The sequence below is a fragment of the Myotis nattereri genome (genome assembly GCF_964212035.1).
Source record: "Myotis nattereri genome assembly, chromosome: 12".
NCBI lineage: Eukaryota > Metazoa > Chordata > Mammalia > Chiroptera > Vespertilionidae > Myotis > Myotis nattereri.
In genome coordinates, this window is record NC_138087.1 from 64,511,978 (window position 1) to 64,532,211 (window position 20,234).

General features: G+C 44.5%; 2 protein-coding genes across 2 annotated transcripts in view; one reads left to right on the forward strand and one right to left on the reverse strand.

Annotated features, from left to right (window-relative positions):
- Positions 1 to 14,381, forward strand: part of LOC308528009 (PALM2-AKAP2 fusion protein) — a gene marked incomplete at its 5' end in the record, with an annotated part of 68,543 nt that extends 54,162 nt beyond the window's left edge. Inside the window, 2 exons of the transcript XR_013996664.1 lie at positions 10,425 to 10,552; positions 13,628 to 14,381. The remainder of the gene's footprint in view (positions 1 to 10,424; positions 10,553 to 13,627) is intronic.
- Positions 7,287 to 19,986, reverse strand: TXN (thioredoxin). The gene is made up of 5 exons (XM_081103471.1): positions 19,389 to 19,986; positions 13,691 to 13,795; positions 12,971 to 13,030; positions 7,948 to 8,013; positions 7,287 to 7,488 (listed from the first exon to the last, which is right to left on the reverse strand). The coding sequence occupies exons 1-5, from the start codon at positions 19,728 to 19,730 to the stop codon at positions 7,426 to 7,428; spliced, it is 636 nt and encodes a 211-aa protein (XP_080959597.1). The 5' UTR covers positions 19,731 to 19,986; the 3' UTR covers positions 7,287 to 7,425.
- Between the last annotated feature and the right edge of the window lie 248 nt (positions 19,987 to 20,234).

The window sequence follows — 20,234 nt, forward strand, 5'->3', positions numbered from 1 at the left end:
GGTCAGGCCAGAGACTGGATTGCTTCACGTATTTGATAGGTACAGAGACTCGGCCTCACCACGGGCCCGCTAGCGGCTGCTCATCCCAGTTAGCCAAGCGGCGCTCCCACTGTGGGAATGCACTGACCACCAGGGGGCAGCTCCTGCATTGAGCGTCTGCCCCCTGGCGGTCAGTGCTCATCATAGCAACTGGTCGACCAGTTGTTCTGGTTGTTCTGCTGTTTGGTTGCTGGGCTTTTATATGTACAGATACCAACTTCTTACCCTTCTTACTGCAATCATCTACTGTCTTCCAGTCCCCCTATTCCAGTGGTCAGCAAACTGCAGCTCGCGAGCTACATGCGGCTCTTTGGCCCCTTTGAGTGTGGCCACGAAGTTTCAATCGCACTGTATGTGCGCGCCCGCACGTGGTGTTTTGTGGAAGAGCCACACTCAAGGGGCCAGAGTTTGCCGACCACTGCCCTAGTCACTGAAGATGGTTCACTCTTTCCATTCCTGCTGTCATTTTCTTTTTCAGCGACCCATCTAATCCCTGGTCTCAGATCCCCGACCTGTCGAGTTACAACCATCTTCCTCTACCCCACCTCTACTTTTCCAAAGTCACCTGAATTCTTATCTACCCTGGAAATGGCATGACCTCTAAAATCTGTTTTTAAATCCCACTCTGTCCACCATCTCCTAGCTTGCTCAATCTATCACTGCCACCTTTCTTTGACCTTGTCGAGACCTCTGATCCCCTGTCTCCATCACGCCTTTCTCTCTGCCAGCCTTTTCCTGCTGGCTTTGCCTCTCTACCTACCCAGCCTCAGTTCTCTACTGCTTCAGTATAATCAGCCCTTTGAAAATGCCGTTAACTCTTTTGCATCCTCTCTCTACTGGACTTGCCTACTAAGACCCACTCCTGCTTGCGCTCTGACTCCCACCTTTGATTGCCTGCATTGAAGTAGCTGAATGTGGCTGGAGAAGCACAGAATGGGGCTTCGGGGTCCTAACAAATGTCTCATTGGGCGTTCAACCCTGCCTAGAAACCATGCTCTGCTTCCACGCTTTGGATTACTATTTCACCATATCTTACTTCTCCTTAAAATTGTCTACTTGCTCTTCTCCCATTTCCATTTCAGAATATAGAAACCATCAGATGGAAATTCCATCTTCCTATTCCCAAACCCAAATTCCTGTTTATATCTGCATACATCTTGCCCTAGCCGGTTTGGTTCAGTGGATAGAGCATCAGCCTGCAGACTGAAGGGTTCCAGGGTCCTATTCTGGTCAAGGGCACATGCCCGGGTTGTGGGCTCGATCCCCAGTGGGGTGGGGGTGGGGGGCATGCAGGAGGCAGCCAATTAATGATTCTCATCATTAATGTTCCTATCTCTCTCTCCCTCTCCCTTCCTGAAATTAATAAAAATATATTTAAAAAAATAAATCTGCATACATCTTTATGCGTGGGTTTATTTCTGAGCCTCTATTCTGTTCCATTGATCTGTGTCTGTTTTTATGCCAATACCATGCTGTTTGATTACTGTACCTTTGTAATATAGTTTGAAACCAGGGAGTATGATGTATCCAGCTTTGGTATTCTTATTCAAGATTACTTTGGCCATTCTCGGTCTTCTGTGGTTCTCTACACATTTTAGGACTGTTTGTTCTATTTCTGTGGAGAAAAAATGCCATTGGAATTTTGATAGGAATTGCACTAAATCTGTAATTTGCTTTGGGTAGTATGAACAGTGTAGCGATAGTAATTCTTCCAGCCCATGGGCACAGAACAGCTTTCCATTTATTTGTGTCGTCTTCAGTTTCTCCCATCAATGTCTCATAGTTTTCAGTGTACATGTTATTCACCTCCTTGGTTAAATTTATTCCTAGGTATTTTGCCTTTTTTTGATGCAACTATAAAGGGAATTGCTTATTTAATTTCTCTTCCTGATATTTTGTTATTAGGGTATAGAACTCAACAGATTTCTGTATATTGATTTTGTCCTGCAACTTTACTGAATTCATTTATTTTAACAATTTTCTGGTGAAGTCTTTAGGGTTTTCTCTATGCAATATCATGCTATTTGCAAATAGCAACAGTTTCACGTCTTCCTTTCCAATTTTGATGCCTTTTCTTTCTTTTTGCCTATTTGTTTTGGCTAGGACATCCACTATGTTGAATAAAAGTGGTGAGAGTGGGCATCCTTGCTTTGCTCCTGATCTTAGAGAGCTTTCAGCTTTTCCGGTATTGCGGGGCGGGTGTGTGTGTGTGTGTGTGTGTGTGTGTGTGTGTTTGAGATTAACCAAAGAATTTATATGCATATATGAATAATCCATGGACACAGACAATAGTGTGGCGAAGGCCTGGAGAGGAAGAGGGAGTGGAGAGGAAGGGGTTCATGGGGGAGGAAAAAGGGACATCTGTAATACTTTCAATAAAGATTAATTTTTAAAAAAGCTTTCAGCTTTTCACTGTTGAATATCAAATTAGCTGTGGGCTTATCATATATGTTCTTTATTATGGTGAGGTATGTTCCCTCTCTGTGCACTTTGCTTAAAGTTTTTTTTTATCACAAATTGATGTTGAATTTTGTCAAAAGCTTTTTCTGCATCTATTGGATAATTTTTATCCTTCATTTTATTAATGTGGTGTATCACCTTGATTGATTTGCCCATGTTGAATCATCCTTGCATCTCTGGAAAAAGTTCTACTTGATCATGGTGTATGATCCTTTTAATGAATTATTGAGTTGCTTGCTAATATTTTGTTTAGGATTTTTACATCTATGTTCATCATGGATATTGGCCTGTCATTTTCTTGTGGAATCCTTATCCGGTTTTGATACCAGGACAATGCTGGCCTGGTAAAGTGAGTTTGGAAGTGCGGTCTGCTCTTCCATTTTTGAAAGATCTTGAGATGGATTGGGTGATTCGTTTGAAAAGGATTCTTATAAGCATATTTGTTCGATTACAGTTGGCATACAATATTAGTTTCAGGTGTGTAACATAGTGCTTAGGCATTTATATATCTTACGGATAAATCTAGCACCTATTGGCACCATACATAGTTATTGACAGTGTTATTGACTATGCTCCCTATGCTGCACTTTTTAAAAAATATATATTTTTTTATTGATTCCAGAGAGGAAGGGAGAGATAGAAATATCAGTGAGAGAGCATCATTGACAGGCTGCCTCCTGCACGCCCCCTACTGGGGATCAAGCCTGCAACCCGAGCATGTGCCCTTGACTGGAATTGAACCTGGGACCTTCCAGTCCACAGTCCAATGCTCTACCCACTGAGCCACACCAGCTAGGGCCCTATGCTGATAGCACTTTATATCCCCACTACTATTTTTATTACTGTAACTATTTTTATTGCTTAGAAGGATTCTTTAAAGTTTGGTTGAATTCACCAGAAAAGCCATCTGGTCCTGGACTTTTATTTGTTGGGAGGTTTTTGATTACTGATTCAGTCTCCTGACTAGTAATCAGTCTGCTCAGATGTTCTATTTCTTCATGATTTAGTTTTGGAAGGTTTTATGTCACTAGAAATTTGTCCATTTCTTGTAGGTCAGGTTATTCTAATTGTATTTCTGTGGTATCAATTGTAATGTACCCTCTTTCATCTATGATTTTGAGTGCTCCTTTTTTTTTTTTCTTGCTGAGTCTAGCTAAAGGTTTGTCAATTTTATCTTTTCAGAGAACCAGCTCTTGGTTTCAATGATATTTTAAATTATATTTTTACTCTCCATTTTTTTCTGTTTCTGCTCTGATCTTTATTTCCTTCCAACTTTAGGCTTCATTTGTTCTTTAGATCCTTGAGGTGCAAAATTAGGTTGAGATTTTTCTTATTTCTTGCGGTAGGCATTTATCTCGATGAACTTCCCTCTTCAACTTTCCTCTGCGTTTGCTACCTCCCGTCAGTTTTGGTATACTGTATTTCCATTTGTCTTAAGATATGTTTTCTTTGTTGACCCACTGGTTATTCAGTGGCATGTAGTTCAATCTCCTCATATTTGTGAATTTTCTAGTTTTCTTGTAACTGATTTCTAGTTTTATACTAATGTGGTTGGGAAAGATCTTGATACGATTTCAGTCTTCTCAAATTTGTTATGACTTTATATGATCTATTATGATGTTAATGTGGACTTGAAAAATGTGTATTCTGTTGCTTTTGGATAGAATGTTCTGTGTATCTGTTAAGGCTGATGTTTCTTTATTGATTTCCTTCCTGGATGCTCTATCCATTGATGTTAAGGGCTATTTCTCCCTTTAGGTGTGTTACTATGTGCTTCATGTATTTAGGTGCTCAGGCACACATCTTTATTCCACTGGCTGTGATGAAGGCAGTGACCGGCTTCTCCCATTGTGCTGAGTCCCCTTTTTTTAAAACTTCGTTGAAAGTATTACACATGCCCCTTTTCCCAGCCAGCCTCTGCCCCACCCTGCCCTAGACCCTACCCCCTTGTCTGTGTCCATGGGTAATGCATGTATGCATGTGTCCCATTTTTTCTTGACTACACAAGGAATTCCTTTTCAGGTATCCCTTTTCCTGCAAAATCAGTCTCTACCTCTATCACTTCTATTTGCATGCTAGCAAACACATCTTCTAGACAAAATGCCTCTTAACTTCATGGCTCAGCTCTATTTTAGAGCAAAGTTTCTCATGAGTTCTACAGCCATTTGTCCCTCTTTACATTCTAGTACTTAAAAAATTATATTTTCGTTTGTAAGTGTCCAGAAATCACTGCTGTGGTTAGTCAGACATGTTTCCTTAGAGACATTTTCCTGTTAATTTACATGCAGATTTACCTAGAGACCGACAGCAAGTCTTGTGGTTTATGCAAATGAAATCATACAGTTCTGAATTAAGAGTTTTGCAACTTGCTTTATTTCACAGAGTCACTGAGATTTTCCTATTTTAGTAGTAATCGCTCCTATTCTGTAATACCTTGAAAGGATTTATCTTATCGAATTTAACCATTTTGTTATTGATGGAGATCCCATTTTGTCCTGCAATAATTTATCCTTGGATGTCTTTCTTCTCGGATGTTACTTTTTAGGATAGATACAGAAAGCGTGACTTCCAGGTCATTTCTGACCCCTCTCCAGGTCCCACCCACCTGGCTTCCATCCTGATCGCTCCATAGAACCTCGTGGTCATGCCACCACCTCCGTTTTGCCTTCCTGTCACCTTCCTCTCAAACATTTGATGGTTGACACCCCTTCCTCTTTGAAATCCTCTTTACTTCTGGGACGAAAGCCCTTTTCTGGTTTTCCTCCTCCTTGGGCTTCCCTGAAGTTTTCCCTGTTGGTCCCTACTCTACTGGTCTCTAAATGTTGGAGTGCGCCAGGTAGCACTGAGCACTCTTTACTCAGAATTCTCTTCCGGGGTGAGCTCACATATTCCTGTTTTGAAGCGCCACCTCCATGATGTCTTCTAAATTCCTACCCCAGTCAAGGCCTGTCCTGAGTTCCAGGCTAGTACCCAACAGCCTGCAGGGCATCTTCATTGGAATACACGTCACTGAAGCATCCGTCTTCACATGTCCAGAGAACGTGACCTCTTCTTCCAAACTTCGTCTATTACAGCGGTTCTCAACCTTCCTAATGCCGCGACCCTTTAATACAGTTCCTCATGTTGTGGTGACCCCCAATTTCATTGTTACAAATTGAACATAATTAAAGCATATTTAATCACAAAAAACATTATGTAATCATATATGTGTTTTCCGATGGTCTTAGGCGAGCCCTGTGAAAGGGTCATTCGACCCCCAAAGGGGTCGCGACCCACAGGCTGAGAACCGCTGATCTATTACAACTTGAACTACCAAGTTGCTCAAACTCTAAAGCTGGAATTTATTCTAGAATTCTACTCCCAAACGTTATTGGATATTCTTTCCTAAATGTTATGGGATCTGGACACACTGTTTCATCTCTACCCCCTCCCTCAATCACAGCCCTCACTCTCTCTGGCCTTGATCTCTGCAAAGGCGTGGCATTCCAGTCCCTTCCCCAACCGTTTTCCATACAGCTGCCAACAAACTCTTGTTGGGAGTATTTAGCTCTGGCTTACCCTTCAACGGCTTATAGTCACACCTAGAACAAGGAAGGCCTCAGGTAACTGGTCCCTGCCACTCTATCCAGCTTTAACTCCTGCTTCGGCTAAAATGTACCAAGCTCGTTCTTGACTCGGGGCCTTTGTGCATGCTGCTTTCTAACGGAACTCTGCAGGTTAGTCCTTTTCACTAAGCAGGTCTCAGTCACCTCCCAGAGCCCTGCCCCAACCCCTCCATCCAAAGCCAGGCTCTGTTATTCTCAATGATGGTGCCCATGTGCTTGTTTTGATCTTGTATAAAATTCCTATCTATCATTCCCGTTATCAGATCCCAGGTGACCTCTGGGAAGGGGATCTTAAGCCAGGATCTTTGAAACCATCGTTTTACTGCTTACTCAGACTGTTGCACCGAGAGGCAGCAGAGAGCCAAGTACATGGGTTCCGGACTCCCTTGGTTGGAATCTCAGCTCCTCCGACCAGTGTGATGCTGGGAAAGTACTTAACCTCTTCGCTGGTTTTCTCGCTGGGAAATGGAGTTTATACACTCACCTTTTTGGAGGCAACGATTAATTAAGGATGATGCGGGGCATATGATTAAATCTATGATTTTTCCATCACTATAAACATTTTAAAACCTCAAGTATTCTCTCTGCACTTTGCTGTCTCTAAAACACTGCCTGTTTTTTTTAATGAAATAGCCAGTAACTCCCACAGACTTTACCACTCAGGTTGGAACTTCTATCTACCCTACAAAACTATTTTCTTAGCTACTCTGAGGGAATCACAGTTCCCATGGGAATGTTTGCAGGAATTCATCCCCTTGTGAACTGCCCATGAAGAATCCCTAACTGATATAACAGGAGTCAGTGAAGCTCACGGGACCTTGTGGGACAGGAATCTCAAGCCAGAGAAACAGGTCCTTCCCGGGTGGACATTAGTTTGGCTCACGCTGATCATTCAGAAAGCACAGGGGGGTTGACTGCGGGAACAGAGAATGCCATGTTCTCTGTTCATAAGAATGAAACAATAATAGGATTTAAAAATACTCAACTATTACCTACACTGCCCTCAACAAGACTTCCCTAGAAATACACAAAAGTAGTAATAATACAAAAGAAAAATCTTAACGCCATCAGTGGCCTACAAGGTTACTAAAAAGTGATCAAGAATATGTGAAAATAATTAGGACTCTAAATACCTTCTAATTGGCCACTTTTATTTTGCAAGCTAGTCAAGACACCAGACAGTTTTAAAAAGGGTAGAATTAATATTTTATTGTCATTTATAATCAGATGGTAGTTGAGTATATAGTCTCTATACTTGATCTATCTTCTTTTTTTTGTAAATAAAAAAAAAATTACAAGAGCCAATGGCTGGTTAACATGATTAAATGAATTCATTGATGGTGGCTTCGAGTTTTTCCTTATTAGCTCCAGAAAACTCACCCACCTGTTAAGAAAATATGGAATTGACATTAGATGGTAGCACTGTTATCTCTACTTTGTGCTTAAGACATGATCACAGAATGGGGGAAAACTGGAGGCAAAGGAGAGGTATAATCTTATTAAAAAATAACACCTTGGAAAACAGTTTTAAGTTAAAAACTAAGAGAAAATAGCCCCTCAAGAACAGGCAAAAGACTCAAATACCTCTTAACAAAGACAAATGTACTTTGTTACAGAACAGGAAGTACCAATCACAGATTTAGTGACTGGGTCTAGCAAAGATCAATTTTCAATGAGATGCCACATTATGTACCCCAGTCAATGAAGAGTGACCTATTTAAGTAGTTCTTAAAAGCAAACAATGGGGACATGCTTCTCAGTATGAAGGAATAAGTAACTTCCGTTTCCTCATTATATCATGTTCTTCTATTACTCAGCTTTCTTCAAGGTCAGATGTGCCTACCTTTTGTCCTTTTTTAAAAAACTGGAAGGTTGGCATGCATTTCACTTCACACTCTGCAGCAACATCCTGGGGTGGGGGGAGGAGGGGGATAGTTGGAGAGAGAAAAAAAATAAAACTTAGTATTGAACTTTGACAAAAGCACAGAATCCAAAACCGGATTCTTTTTTCTGTTGTATACTCCCTATCTCAGCATTAGGCCTTTATTTAGCGTATAAAAATCGACAATGAATATAATGCTAATACAAAACCCTAGTTATATTCTCAATTAAAATTCTTACGTACTCTCCTCAGAGGGGCACCAAGGAAGGAGCTGAATGCTACTTGCATCAGACACTATCCGATAACAGCTTATTGAGTCAATAAGCTGTTTAGTCCAATTATATCTTGGCTATTTCATGAATCTCATAAAGCAACAAATTCTTTAACTGTACTCAGGGTTATAATCCCAACTATTCCTCAGAATTAGCACCTCTACCTTTGCTCCTAGTTTTTCCAGATTTATTATGGGAATGGGGTACAGAGATGATGATCATAAAGGCTAAAGACGAGTGTGTGAGAAAGAGGAGAAAATTGTGAAAAAATTGTTCAAGAATAATGTCACAGGAATCTAAAGGGGCATGCACTGGTTCTTGTTTCTTTTATGTTTTTAATTAAAATTTTACTTGCCAGTTCTCAAACCTGGCTGCACGATCAGAATCGCCCGAGGGGCACTACAAGGTTGAGGGCCATCTGATGCTAATGGTAGAACCTTCGTGGGCCACCCAGCTTTGAGACAAATGGGCAAACTCAAAACGCCATAAATCGGGCTGGTGGGTGCCTATCCTCCTTCTCCCAGATGCGGCTCTTCCCACATCTAAGATTTTTCTGCAGCTCAAAGGCCATCAAGCATTCTTCAGTTTTGTCACAGGAACTTTCAACACAATACTCTGTTCACATAAGGTTTGGAGGGAAATGCCATGAAAATAGTCTTGTTTGGACAAGTGTTTCAAGTGAAGGCTGGTAAGGGTTGGACAGGGCCCGCTTGGCACTCAAAAGAGGAGCAGGTAAGAAAAGGAGAACCTCACAGCCCCTAAGCAGCAAAACCGTGCAGGGGAGCAACCCAGGCAGCAGAGCCCTCGAACCCAGATCTTGGAAACCAAAGAACTGTCATGGGATTTCCCTGGCCACATTATTTCAGAATGTCATGGTCAATCTCCCCAAGATGTCAGATTGAGTTAGCCCAGTGGTCGGCAAACTCATTAGTCAACAGAGCCAAATATCAACAGTACAACGATTGAAATTTCTTTTGAGAGCCAAATTTTTTAAACTTAAACTATATAGGTAGGTACATTGTTATTAACTTAATTAGGGCACTCCGAAGGCTTAGGAAGAGCCACACTCAAGGGGCCAAAGAGCCGCATGTGGCTCGAGAGCCGCACTTTGCTGACCATGTTAGACAAATTCGGGAGTCTGACATTTTAATAGTACTGAGTCAATATTGCAGGAACATAGTATTCCTATCAAAATCCTCTATGGACTTGACCTTTGCTATCCAAAGTTAATGTTTTACTTTTATCACTTTTGTGTTCTTCTTGTTCTATGGACTGGTTCGCTATTTCTGTAGTGACTGCAAAGTTATGCGCACTTAAAAACTAAGTAGCTGCCTCCGAAGTTTTGAAAACATTCTTATCACTTCCCTCTTAGAAACGAAAAGCCAGCCTACTCCCCAATAACACCTCTACTTCCTGTTGTGTGTGTGTTTCTTTTTGGTGAACAATCTGGAATTGTAAACTTACATGCAGTAAAATTCACTTTGGGGGTGTGTGTATGGACAACTTCTGACACTTGCAGAATCATATAAACACCACCAAAACCAGGACACAAAACTATTCCCTCTCCCCCAAAATTCCCTTGGGCAGCTCCTTTGTAGTCAAACCCTCCACTCACCCCACCTGCTAGCAACAACCGACCTGTTCTCCATCCTTATAGCTTGACCCAGTCTCTGATTTTTATTAGTAAGTATAACAAGACTACATTTTACCTGGTTAGTTTTATTGGCTTCTGGCTTACACTCCATATAGTGAAATAACTTTAGACCAGCTTTTGTCAGTTCTATTATTAACTCATTTCTGGCTGTTCTAAAATGTTACAGAACACTCAGGGCTAACTCACTTGTTTCTTGTTTTAATTTACCGAAGTACCATGCCCTGCAGAGTGTCCATGCCTCCTAACTGTCCATTTGAATCTATTACACCCAAAAGGTAACTTCTTCCGATCCTAGGCTTTATAGAGCCTTCTTTCAAAACTGTATGCTGCTTGGTCCAAAGACATTATAAATGTGTAAATTACCCTGGGTCTGACGTTCATGGTCGGGAGCGACCTGTATATAAATTTTAAAAACTAATTCAGTTATTAAACATTCCATCTATCGAATGATATGATCTAATGTTCAGAAATGAGACTGATGTAATTTTTACCCCTTATCTGTATTCTTTTAGAGTTGAAATGAGGTGATGGTTTTACCTAGTTTCCAAGCAACCAGAAGACCCACTCACGTAATTCATGAATTCCATGGCGAAACCACTCACTGACTGTTTAAGGAACTGCTTTTTGTTTGCATGACCAGGTGAGTAGGAGCTGACAGAGACTGCAGCTATGTGTATGTGGTGATCAAAGGGTTCTGGAATTCAACTTTTACCTCTGCCACAGATGAGACTATTTAGGTGGTTGTAACAGCCGCCATTAAAGGTATTTGATCTTTAGAACAGGGACGCAAAGTGAAAGGCCCCCAGTGTGTGAGTGGGGCACTTCAAGGTTTGGAAACTCTCAGGGTGACGATGAGTATGCCAACCAGACGCGGACGAGCAGCTCAGGCATACAGCAGTCCTGCCTGCTCTGCACATCTGTGCGCCGGAGGCGGTAAGAGCGCTGGGACTCGAACCAGCAACCAGCACAGGGCAGGGCTCAATGCGCCCCCCTCCTCCCCCCACTCTTGCTTGATTAACACCCCAGTGCTACAGTCCACTATCTCTTCAGTGGGGTTGCTAAGAAGCTGTTCTCATCGTTCCTGTGAGGATTAAGTGACCTAACGCCATGGTCGGTAAACTGCAGCTCGCGAGCCACACGCGGCTCTTTGGCCCCTTGAGTGTGGCTCTTCCACAAAATACCACATGCGGGCGCGCATGTACAGTGCGACTGAAACTTCGTGGCCCATGCGCAGAAGTTGGTATTCTGTGGAAGAGCCACACGCAAGGGGCCAAAGAGCCGCACGTGGCTCGTTAGCCGCAGTTTGCCGACCACTGACCTAACGCATGCAGAGCTTCCCACAGCATCTAGCACATGGTACTGCTTTCCAATAAAAATGTATTCAGTTGCTATTTGACAGGGTCAGCACCAGAAGTTTCAAGACTTTAAGTTGGAAAAAACCCTTGTTCAGTATGTTTTAACTGAACACATACTACCTACTCTCAATTCTTTTTTTCCTAAAACTATGCAACACATCAGAACAATAGCTTGACAACCTTTCTTTTTATATCTACTGCCTGCCAGGAAAGTGTGCTTAGTGAAGAAAGAGACTAACAGTCAAGGATAGACACAAAGAGGCCATTATAAAGATTCAGTGAATGTTTTACATGTGCCAGGTATTGTTCTAAGCACTTTCTAGGTGTTATTTAACCCTGATGACTATCCTATGATGTTATGTTAACATTTCCATTTTACAGAGGATCAAACTGAGGCACAGACAAGATAACCGAGCCTGTACAGCTAACAGGCGACAGAGCTGGGGGAGAAAGCAGGCAGTCTACTAGGTAGAGGATCCACCCCATCCCACAACCGTAAATGCAAGAGGAAAAGGTGATGAGGGTACCATGGGGACAGAGGAAGGGAAACTAACCTAGTCTGGGGCATAAAAGCGGGTAGCTGGAGAAGGGTTCCTGGAAAAGATGTGAAGCCTGCAGCGAGTTCATCAGCTACAAAAGGCAAGGCCGTGCCCAGCAGGCCCAGCAGAGAATTGAGTGTGAGTGAAAGGACGCGTGTGGAACTGGTGAACGTGCTGTGGGAAGGTCCTCACAGATTTAGAAAGTATAACCCTGTACCCACTTTTATCGACCCTTTAGTACATTCTCAATGAATATGCAACTTTGGCCAGCTGATGGGGCAAGGATTAACATCTGACCATAGCGAAAAACCAAGGCTCAAGGAAGAAGGATTAGCCTGAAGCAGAAGTCACTGAGCCAGGACTGGAACCAAGGCCTAGTGCCTCTGCTGCCACATCACAGCCTAGACCCCTCCTGCCCACTGGGGCAGGGGGAAATGCCCACCTATCTCTAAAGAGCACCCAGTGAGACGCCTTAGCTGGCTCTCCCCGTTCAGTGGGCTGTGTGAGAGGCACGGTCTGTGCTGGGAACCTGATCTGCACCCACCACACCACAGAGCGGCCTCTGGTGGGAGAGCGCAAGGGCTGGGAAGCCAGCGAGCTCATTTTAAACCCAGGCTCTGCCACGGCACCTCCATGGACCACCTCACACCTGTTTTTCTCTTCTGTAAAGTGGGGTGGTAACACCAGGATTTAAATGAATCAATACTTGTAAGAACAGTGCCTGGCCCATAAAGTGCTCAACAAGCATTTGTTAACTCAACCAACCTGGAATCTTCCCCTTAATTATTCTCTCAGCTCTCTACTGGGCAACTTGGTGTTTTTTTCTTTAAAACCGTTGGGTTTTCTAATTGACCAAAATCAACTAAGACTAGAATAAGTGTGTGCATATACTTTCTCATGTCATTACTTCACAAGAACCTTAAAAGTGGTCTCCACGTTTGGTGATAACCATCAAGTCTATAGTGTTAGGTAGAATAGAAAGGTTTTTAGAAGGTAAATAACTGGGAAGTAAAGTACTGAAGCCTCAACTATCTATTTTTATGCTTATTTTAGGATACATATACCTCCTGATATCTGGGATTAAGCTCATAGTTGGCACAATTACCTATTCTTTCAAAAGAAAACCGTTTAGCTAAGCAGCATTCCAGATTTCCAGCCACGTACCTGACAGTCATCCACATCTATTTCAAGGAACACCACATTGGAATACTTTTCGGAGAGGGACTGGAACATTTTAAATGAAAAATACACAAAGAATTAGAACTTGTTAATGGCAGTTAATACCCAACCTTCTTAAACGAAAATGTAATAAAAGATGCCAAAATTTAGACTAGGGACAAGGGTAAGCATAAAGGACATATATTTTCTCTGAATCAAATTCCTCCTAGAGGACAATAACTCGAGGCCCCAATTTCAGAGAGCGGGGCCCATGTTTCAAAATGAACTAAAGCAAAACCAGTTAAGACAGTGGTTCTCAACCTTCTGGCCCTTTAAATACAGTTCCTCATGTTGTGACCCAACCATGAAATTATTTTCGTTGCTACTTCATAACTGTAATGTTGCTACTGTTATGACTCGTAATGTAAATATCTGATATGCAGGATGGTCTTAGGCAACGCCTGTGAAAGGGTCGTTCGACCGCCAAAGCGGTCACGACCCACAGGTTGAGAACCGCTGATTTAAGACAACCGTATTAGCTTTTAAAGGTTGTCTTCAATGGGCGACATGTGTCAAAGCTAACTTATTTAGGTTGTTACATTATTACTTTTAGACCAAAGATCAGACAACAACCAACCCAAACTACTGTTGTTCTTTTTCTAGGGTCGTGACCACCAGCCCAAAGAACAGAAATCTCTTCAACAGCAGAAGGTGTTTAATACTCACATGAAAGAAGGGCTTGATCATCTTGCAAGGCCCACACCACGCGGCAGAGAAGTCAACCACGACCAGCTTATCTCCTGCGCTGTTCAAGGCTTCCTGAAAAGCATACTAGGGGGAAAAGAAAGGCGCGTGTTAAAAGGCCCCAGTAAAACCTGACAAAATGTGACACAAAGCACAATTCAGAGGTCCTGGAAGCAAAACCTGTCTTTTAATAGAAAAACCCAAGGAAACTACTTGAAAAAAAAAAATCCTTTGGTGTTGTTTGTAATATTGCTTGATAAGATGAAACAGGTGTGTGTACAGTGTGTATCAATATTCACGTGTCTATGAATATTTTATAAAATATTAGTCAGTCTATATCCAAACTAAGGAAAAAATAGACATTTGTATTAAAAATGTTTCCACATCAAATCTAGGTACAGTGTAACCTCGTTTCTCAAACTTAATTCATTCCGGAAGGCTGTTCGAAAACCGAATCATTTTTCCCCATTAGAAATAATGTAAAGCGAATTAATCCATTCCAGACCCCCAATGATTCCGTTTTAACCTTTCTTAATATACAGTATATGTCTATTCTGTTTAATCTATAAACAAATACTTTAAATACAAAAAGGACATGAAGTGTAAATGAAAATTTAACAAAAAGTAAAGGAAATGTACAGTAAAAATGAAAATTTTACAAATTATAAGCAGCAACAGAAGCAAAAAAACCACGAAAATATTCACAGCACAATATCCTGATATCTTAACAGTAGTAAACTGACTGATATTTGTGCAATTTCTCCTTTGTCTGTCTGTCACCTGAGCGATGTGTGACTCATCATACAGGTATCAGCATGAAAGGGCTGTCAGGTTGAGAAGCGAATTGTTCGAGATGGGAGATGTTCGAGAAACCAGGTTCCGCTGTATTTTGGACACATTTACTAAATGCTTAACTGGTGAAAGGTGATCACCTGAATTAAGAAGTCACAAAGACACAGAATTTTGTTATCTACAACACAAGTTTGTTTCTTTTAATCTAACACTTTTTTCATTAAATTAATATTTCCTATGGTGGAACTTCCCAAAAGCAAAAGAAAGGAAAAGTAACCTCCTCCAATCACTGGCGACACGAAGCATATTTCCTTGTATTCTTTTTAACGGAGTTTCCAGAGTTCAGATCAGAACTGTGTATGGTTGACTTCTGCCCTTTATCTCAAAACTCTGCCCTCATTGTTGACCAAATGAAAGCCAGTTCCAGTTCCTCCTAAGGAATGCGCGTTAAATAAAATGCCAGGAGCAGAAATGACCAAGAAATCCCTTACCACCAACCTCCGTGAATAATTTACTGATGGTCTTGATACTATAACCCTGGGAACCTAACCTTTCAGTTAAGAAACTCATTTTAACCACAATTAGTCAGTCAGTGCTGATCAAAACCAGGGCAACGAAGAGAAATCAAAACACAAACATCAACATCTAAAGTCTAGGTTTTCTTCAAGGAGAAAATGCGGATCACACTGGTTTAATGAAAAACTAACGTTCCCCTCCTTTGACAGCTAATAATCAGATTAGATCTGGACCAGTAGAAAGGGAAAGTAAGTGAGTCACCATTAAAACCTCAAGTGAATTCCCCTGAAGTAGTTACATCTCTAGATTTCTAATTTCTACTTTTCTGGGAAATAATTCACAAATGGTGTTTCGAGAATGGCATGTCATTACTTATGTACCCCTTTCAGTTATGCGGGTACAAACTGTCCCCCTACCTTTGGGGGTCTGTGGGAGCGTCAAGTTAGAATGAAACTGGCCCTAGCTGGGTAGCGCAGTTGGTTAGAGCGCCATCCTGATATGCCAAGATTGCAGGTTCCATCCCTGGTCATGGCACATACAAGAATCAACCAATGAATGCAGAAATAAGTGGAACAAATTTCTCCACCTCCCCCTCTAAAAGGTTTTTGGTCAACAGTAGGCTATTTGCAGGGAATCAAAAGTTCTACCCACATTTTCAATTGTGTGGAGGTTGATGTCCCTAACCCCTATGTTATACAAGGGTCGACTGTATATTGTTTTGTGAACATGGCTGGCTCTCAGTAAATACTTGGTAAGATTACTTTCAACATAGAATATTATTTCAAAAACTCTCAAGGAATCCCCCCAAACAACTCAGAATCAAATTCCAGCAAAACTACCTAAAAATCTGAAAAGAAAAAGGCACGCAACAGGAACTTTGGGCTCAAATGAACCTGAGTTAGAGCCTGGCATGTGTAGACTTCACAACCATTTCTCGTCTCCAGATATTTAAAATTTACCTAAAACAGACATCAGTTTGAAAATGATTCAAAATTACCTCACTAAGAAGCAAACCACAATCCCTAGATACCAGAAACTAAAAATGAAGATTAAAGGTCCTCTTCACTGACAAATATTTTAATTTTTTTAAAAATCCTCACCCAAGGGTATTTTGTCCATTGACTTTTTAGAGAGAGGAAGGAAGGAAGGAAGGGAGGGAAGGAGGGAGGGAGGAAGGGAGACGCCTTAGCCCATTTGGCTCAATGGGTAGAACATCGGCCTCCTGCAGGCCTGCAGACCGAAGGGTCCCAGGTTAGATTCCAGTCAAGGGCACGCACCTCAGTTGCAGGCTCCTCCCTGGCCCAGAGCCCTGGTTAGGGCACATGCTGGAGGCAACCAATCGATAGGTTTCTCTTACATCAATGTTTCTCTCGGTCTTTCCCTCTCTCTTCCACTCTCCCTAAAAATCAATGGAAAAATATCCTGGGGTGAGGATGAACACAAAAAAAAGGAGAGGGAGAAACATCAACCGGATGCCTCCTGCATAACCCCCTAGTGGGTCAGGGATGGGGGTTTGAACCTGGACACCAGGTGTGTGCCCTGGTGGACGGGGAATCGAACCTGAGACCCTTCCGCGCTTGGGCACTCTAACCACAGGGCCTGACACAAATATCTTAAAAACAAGTTAGGCGGGGTACATAAATAGAAGCAGAGTCTAGCATCTCTTTCCCTAAACACAACCGTTGCACAGATAATTAATGAAAGCACAAGAGTAGTTGGTAAAGCATTTAGCAAAGTGCCTGTGTTCAATAAACGGCAGCTGTTATTCTTTAAAAAACAACAATAATGAAAACGAAGAAAAGAAGCTGTGTGATTTCTTCCTCATGGAATTATCCCAATTGTATCTGAAATAGACCCCGGTGGCTTCAAGCTACCAACACCCCAGGAAGCGCTGTTCTGGAAAGCCAATGGCACCAAGTCCACCAAGACGAAAATCTCAAGTGTATTTAATATTTACTAGTAACATTCAAATTAGTTCACTTTTTTTTTTCCTTTTAATATAATGTATTGACCTTTTACAGAGAGGAAGGGAGAGGGACAGACAGCCAGAAACATCTATGAGAGAGAAACACCGATCAGCTGTCCCCTGCACACCCCCGACCGAGGATGTGCCCGCAACCAAGGTACATGCCCCTGGCCGGAATCGAACCTGGGACCATTCAGTCTGCAGGCCGACGCTCTATCCACTGAACCAAACCAGCCAGGGCTGAATTAGTTTACTTTTTGACTAATGACTCTGATTATCAGAGCCTAATGTAGTGCTTCTTTGAGGAAAAATTTCTTACCACCCTTCTCCATCTCACTGATTAGGGGAGGAGGGTGCCATAAATAGGACCATGAAAACGGAAAAACTGAAAGGTGTGCTCCCGGAATCACTCAGTTTTCTGTCTGTGCTGTACGGATTCGGAGACTACTAATCTAGACTTCCTCAAAGTCTTTCCACTCCTTTCATGGGTGCTCACCTGTTAGGTTACACCGAGGTGGCCAGACCCTGGACGAAACCCCCCACCCCGTAAGCTGATGTTTCTCGTTCAGTAGGTATTAAATAAAAGTATGCAGAACAAAAATCAATATTAAGGACCCCTGTTTTCACAAATGAGAAGGCTGCTGATTTTAATATAAATGCTCACAATTTAAAAAAATGAATCCCAATAGGAGGATAAAATCATTAAGGACAAGCAGATACTAAACTACAAATAGCCAATCAACACGTGTGGGAGAAGAAAAGTCAGTCAGTCACTAGTAACCAATCAGAGAAATTCCAATGAGAATGAGACTTTTCTTACTAAGGATCTGGCCAAAGTTATGCGGGAAAGTCAGCGATGAAAGGAAAGGGAGGGGCACTCACATGCTGCTTGTGGCAATTACAGGCCTTCAAGGTTCCCACCCCTTAACCCAATCGCTGCACTCCAGCCCCTAAGCCCAGCACAGGGCGTTCTGAAAACAGTCACCGAAGCCACAAAAACTGCCTCAATGCCCAGCAGTGTGTTCAGATACGGACATGGCTACAAAAAGCTTCTGATTACATGTAAACCGTTCAGGCTAAATTAGACAGGAAGATAAAAGCTTCGAAACAAAATAGCATATAGACATAACGTAATCTCAATTACTTTGTGGCCTGTAGGACATAGCAAATCCCTCTCTTCCCAATTTTTCTACAACGATCACATATATATTTTCTGGTTCTAAGAGTGACAACAAGGTAAGGGGCCATTACAGAAAAAAAGAGAGGTCCTCGAAGCCCGCCCCGGCATCTAAAGGGTCCAGGGCACTCAAGGTGGGCGCGGGCCGCCTTTGGGTAGCTTCACTGGGGTGGGAATATCGCGGGGGTAAATGCTTGAGGTTCTTGCACTGTTCGAGCGACCTCAATTCTCTCCCAGTCACTTTTCTGAATCTGCATTGAACAAACATTTCTGGAGTGGCTACAGTACACCGGACGCTATGTGAGGCTCTTGAGTTTTCCAGGCGGGAGGGTATCTGTCTCGCAGTAACTTTTCTGCCTGGGACATCCTAAAAGGATGGACCCACCGTCTGGGTACCCGAAAGCTGCTCCCAGGGGCATTCCTGGCTCCAGCGAGAGCCGCGGACAGTGGGTGAATCACACGGGCGGGCAGGGCGGCGGAGGTCCCTGGGCCCAGCTTTGGGGACTGAGTCATTCCAAAGCCAGCGCTGCCGGAAACACGCCCCACGCCGCAGGAGGAGGAGTCCCGAGGGCGCGGCCCGGACCTCACTTCCATGCAGGCACCTGAGCCCCCGGGGCTTCGAGGCCGGCATCAGACCCCCGAGGAAGGGCAGCGGGGTCTCCGGCCCGGAACCACCCCCTTTGCGAGGGTACAGTCCGCGTCACGTGTGGGGCACAGCACTGGTGGAGGCAGCCGGGGTCTCCGTCCTGGATCCGCTCCTATGGAAGCCCACCCCACCAGCGCGTGTGGATCACGCCACTCCCCGGGGAGGGTGTGGCGGCCAGCAACCCCGGTGTTCTCCAAAGAGCCCTCCATTTCCCGGCCCGGGCGCGTATCCGGATACACAGGGGGCCAAGAGCAGACTCCCTGCTCCCAAGCGAGAGTTCCCAGACAGGGGTGGTGCAGGAAGCGCAGCGAGGGGGCCGCCCGTACACTCCACGCGCGCGTGCATCTCCCCCAGCTCACTGGGCACCCCGACCCTGCCCTCCAGGGGGCTCCCGTCCCTCTCCTCCCGCGCCCCAGGGCATGCTCCGGCGCCTAGAACGCGCCCAGGCCCGGGCTTCTAGCAGCCCCAGGCCGAGCCGCCGCGTCCCCTTCCTCCGGGATGCGGAGCGGCGGCCTGCCCACCTCCAGCCCCGCGCCTTCCCCGGCCACGGGGGCCGCGCGCCGCGCCCAGGCCTGGCGCGTACCTTGCTGTCGATCTGCTTCACCATTTTGGCGGCTGAGGTCTGACCAGCGACCGGAGGGGGCGACGCAAGTGGATGAAAAGCTGCAGACTGAGCTGGCCGGCACGCAGACCGCCTTCCCTTTATAGTCACCGGGAGCTGGGCGCGGGCGCGCGCGGCGTGCGTGTGGCGGGGGCGCGCCCGCTCGGCCCTCCCGAGCCCGCCCAGGCGCCGCGGCCAGGCCCGCCTCCCGGAGCCGCTCGAAGGGGGCGGGGCCGCCGGGGGGCGGGGCTTTCGCGGGCCCGGAGCGGACCTCCAGGGGTACCGAGTTGCGGGAAACCTTGCCCCCACCTTTACCACCACCATCCCCCGTCCCGTCCCCCCCAGCCCCCACCCTGCACTCCCGGTACCCGAGCTGGGAGCGGGGATCTGCAGGGGCCATAGAGCCACTTAAAGGGCGCGTGCACTATGAATGACTTGGGGCGGCGAGTCCGGCGGCCCCTCCCACAGCCACAGGCCGGTTCACCTGGGAAGGGGTCAGCCAGGCCTTAATCGAGCACGCCAGGCTGGTGAAGGAGCCGCCTGGCCGGGGCTGGATTCATCGGAAAGGCCCGCCACACCCACACCCACACCCGCACCCGCAGCCCCCTAAAGTGCTGAGTAACCATGACCAGGAAGTACATCTGCGCCGCACCCCCACCTTCTTTCCGGCATTTAGAGTGACGGTTTTCTCTCCCTCCTTCCTTTTCTTTCACTTTCACTGAAGAATCCAGTGACACAGCACTTTAGTTTGGAGACAAGACAGGGGAGCTGGCCCAGCTCTGGAGGGGCAGAGGAGCCGAGCAAGGAGATAGGACGGGTACGGAAGCT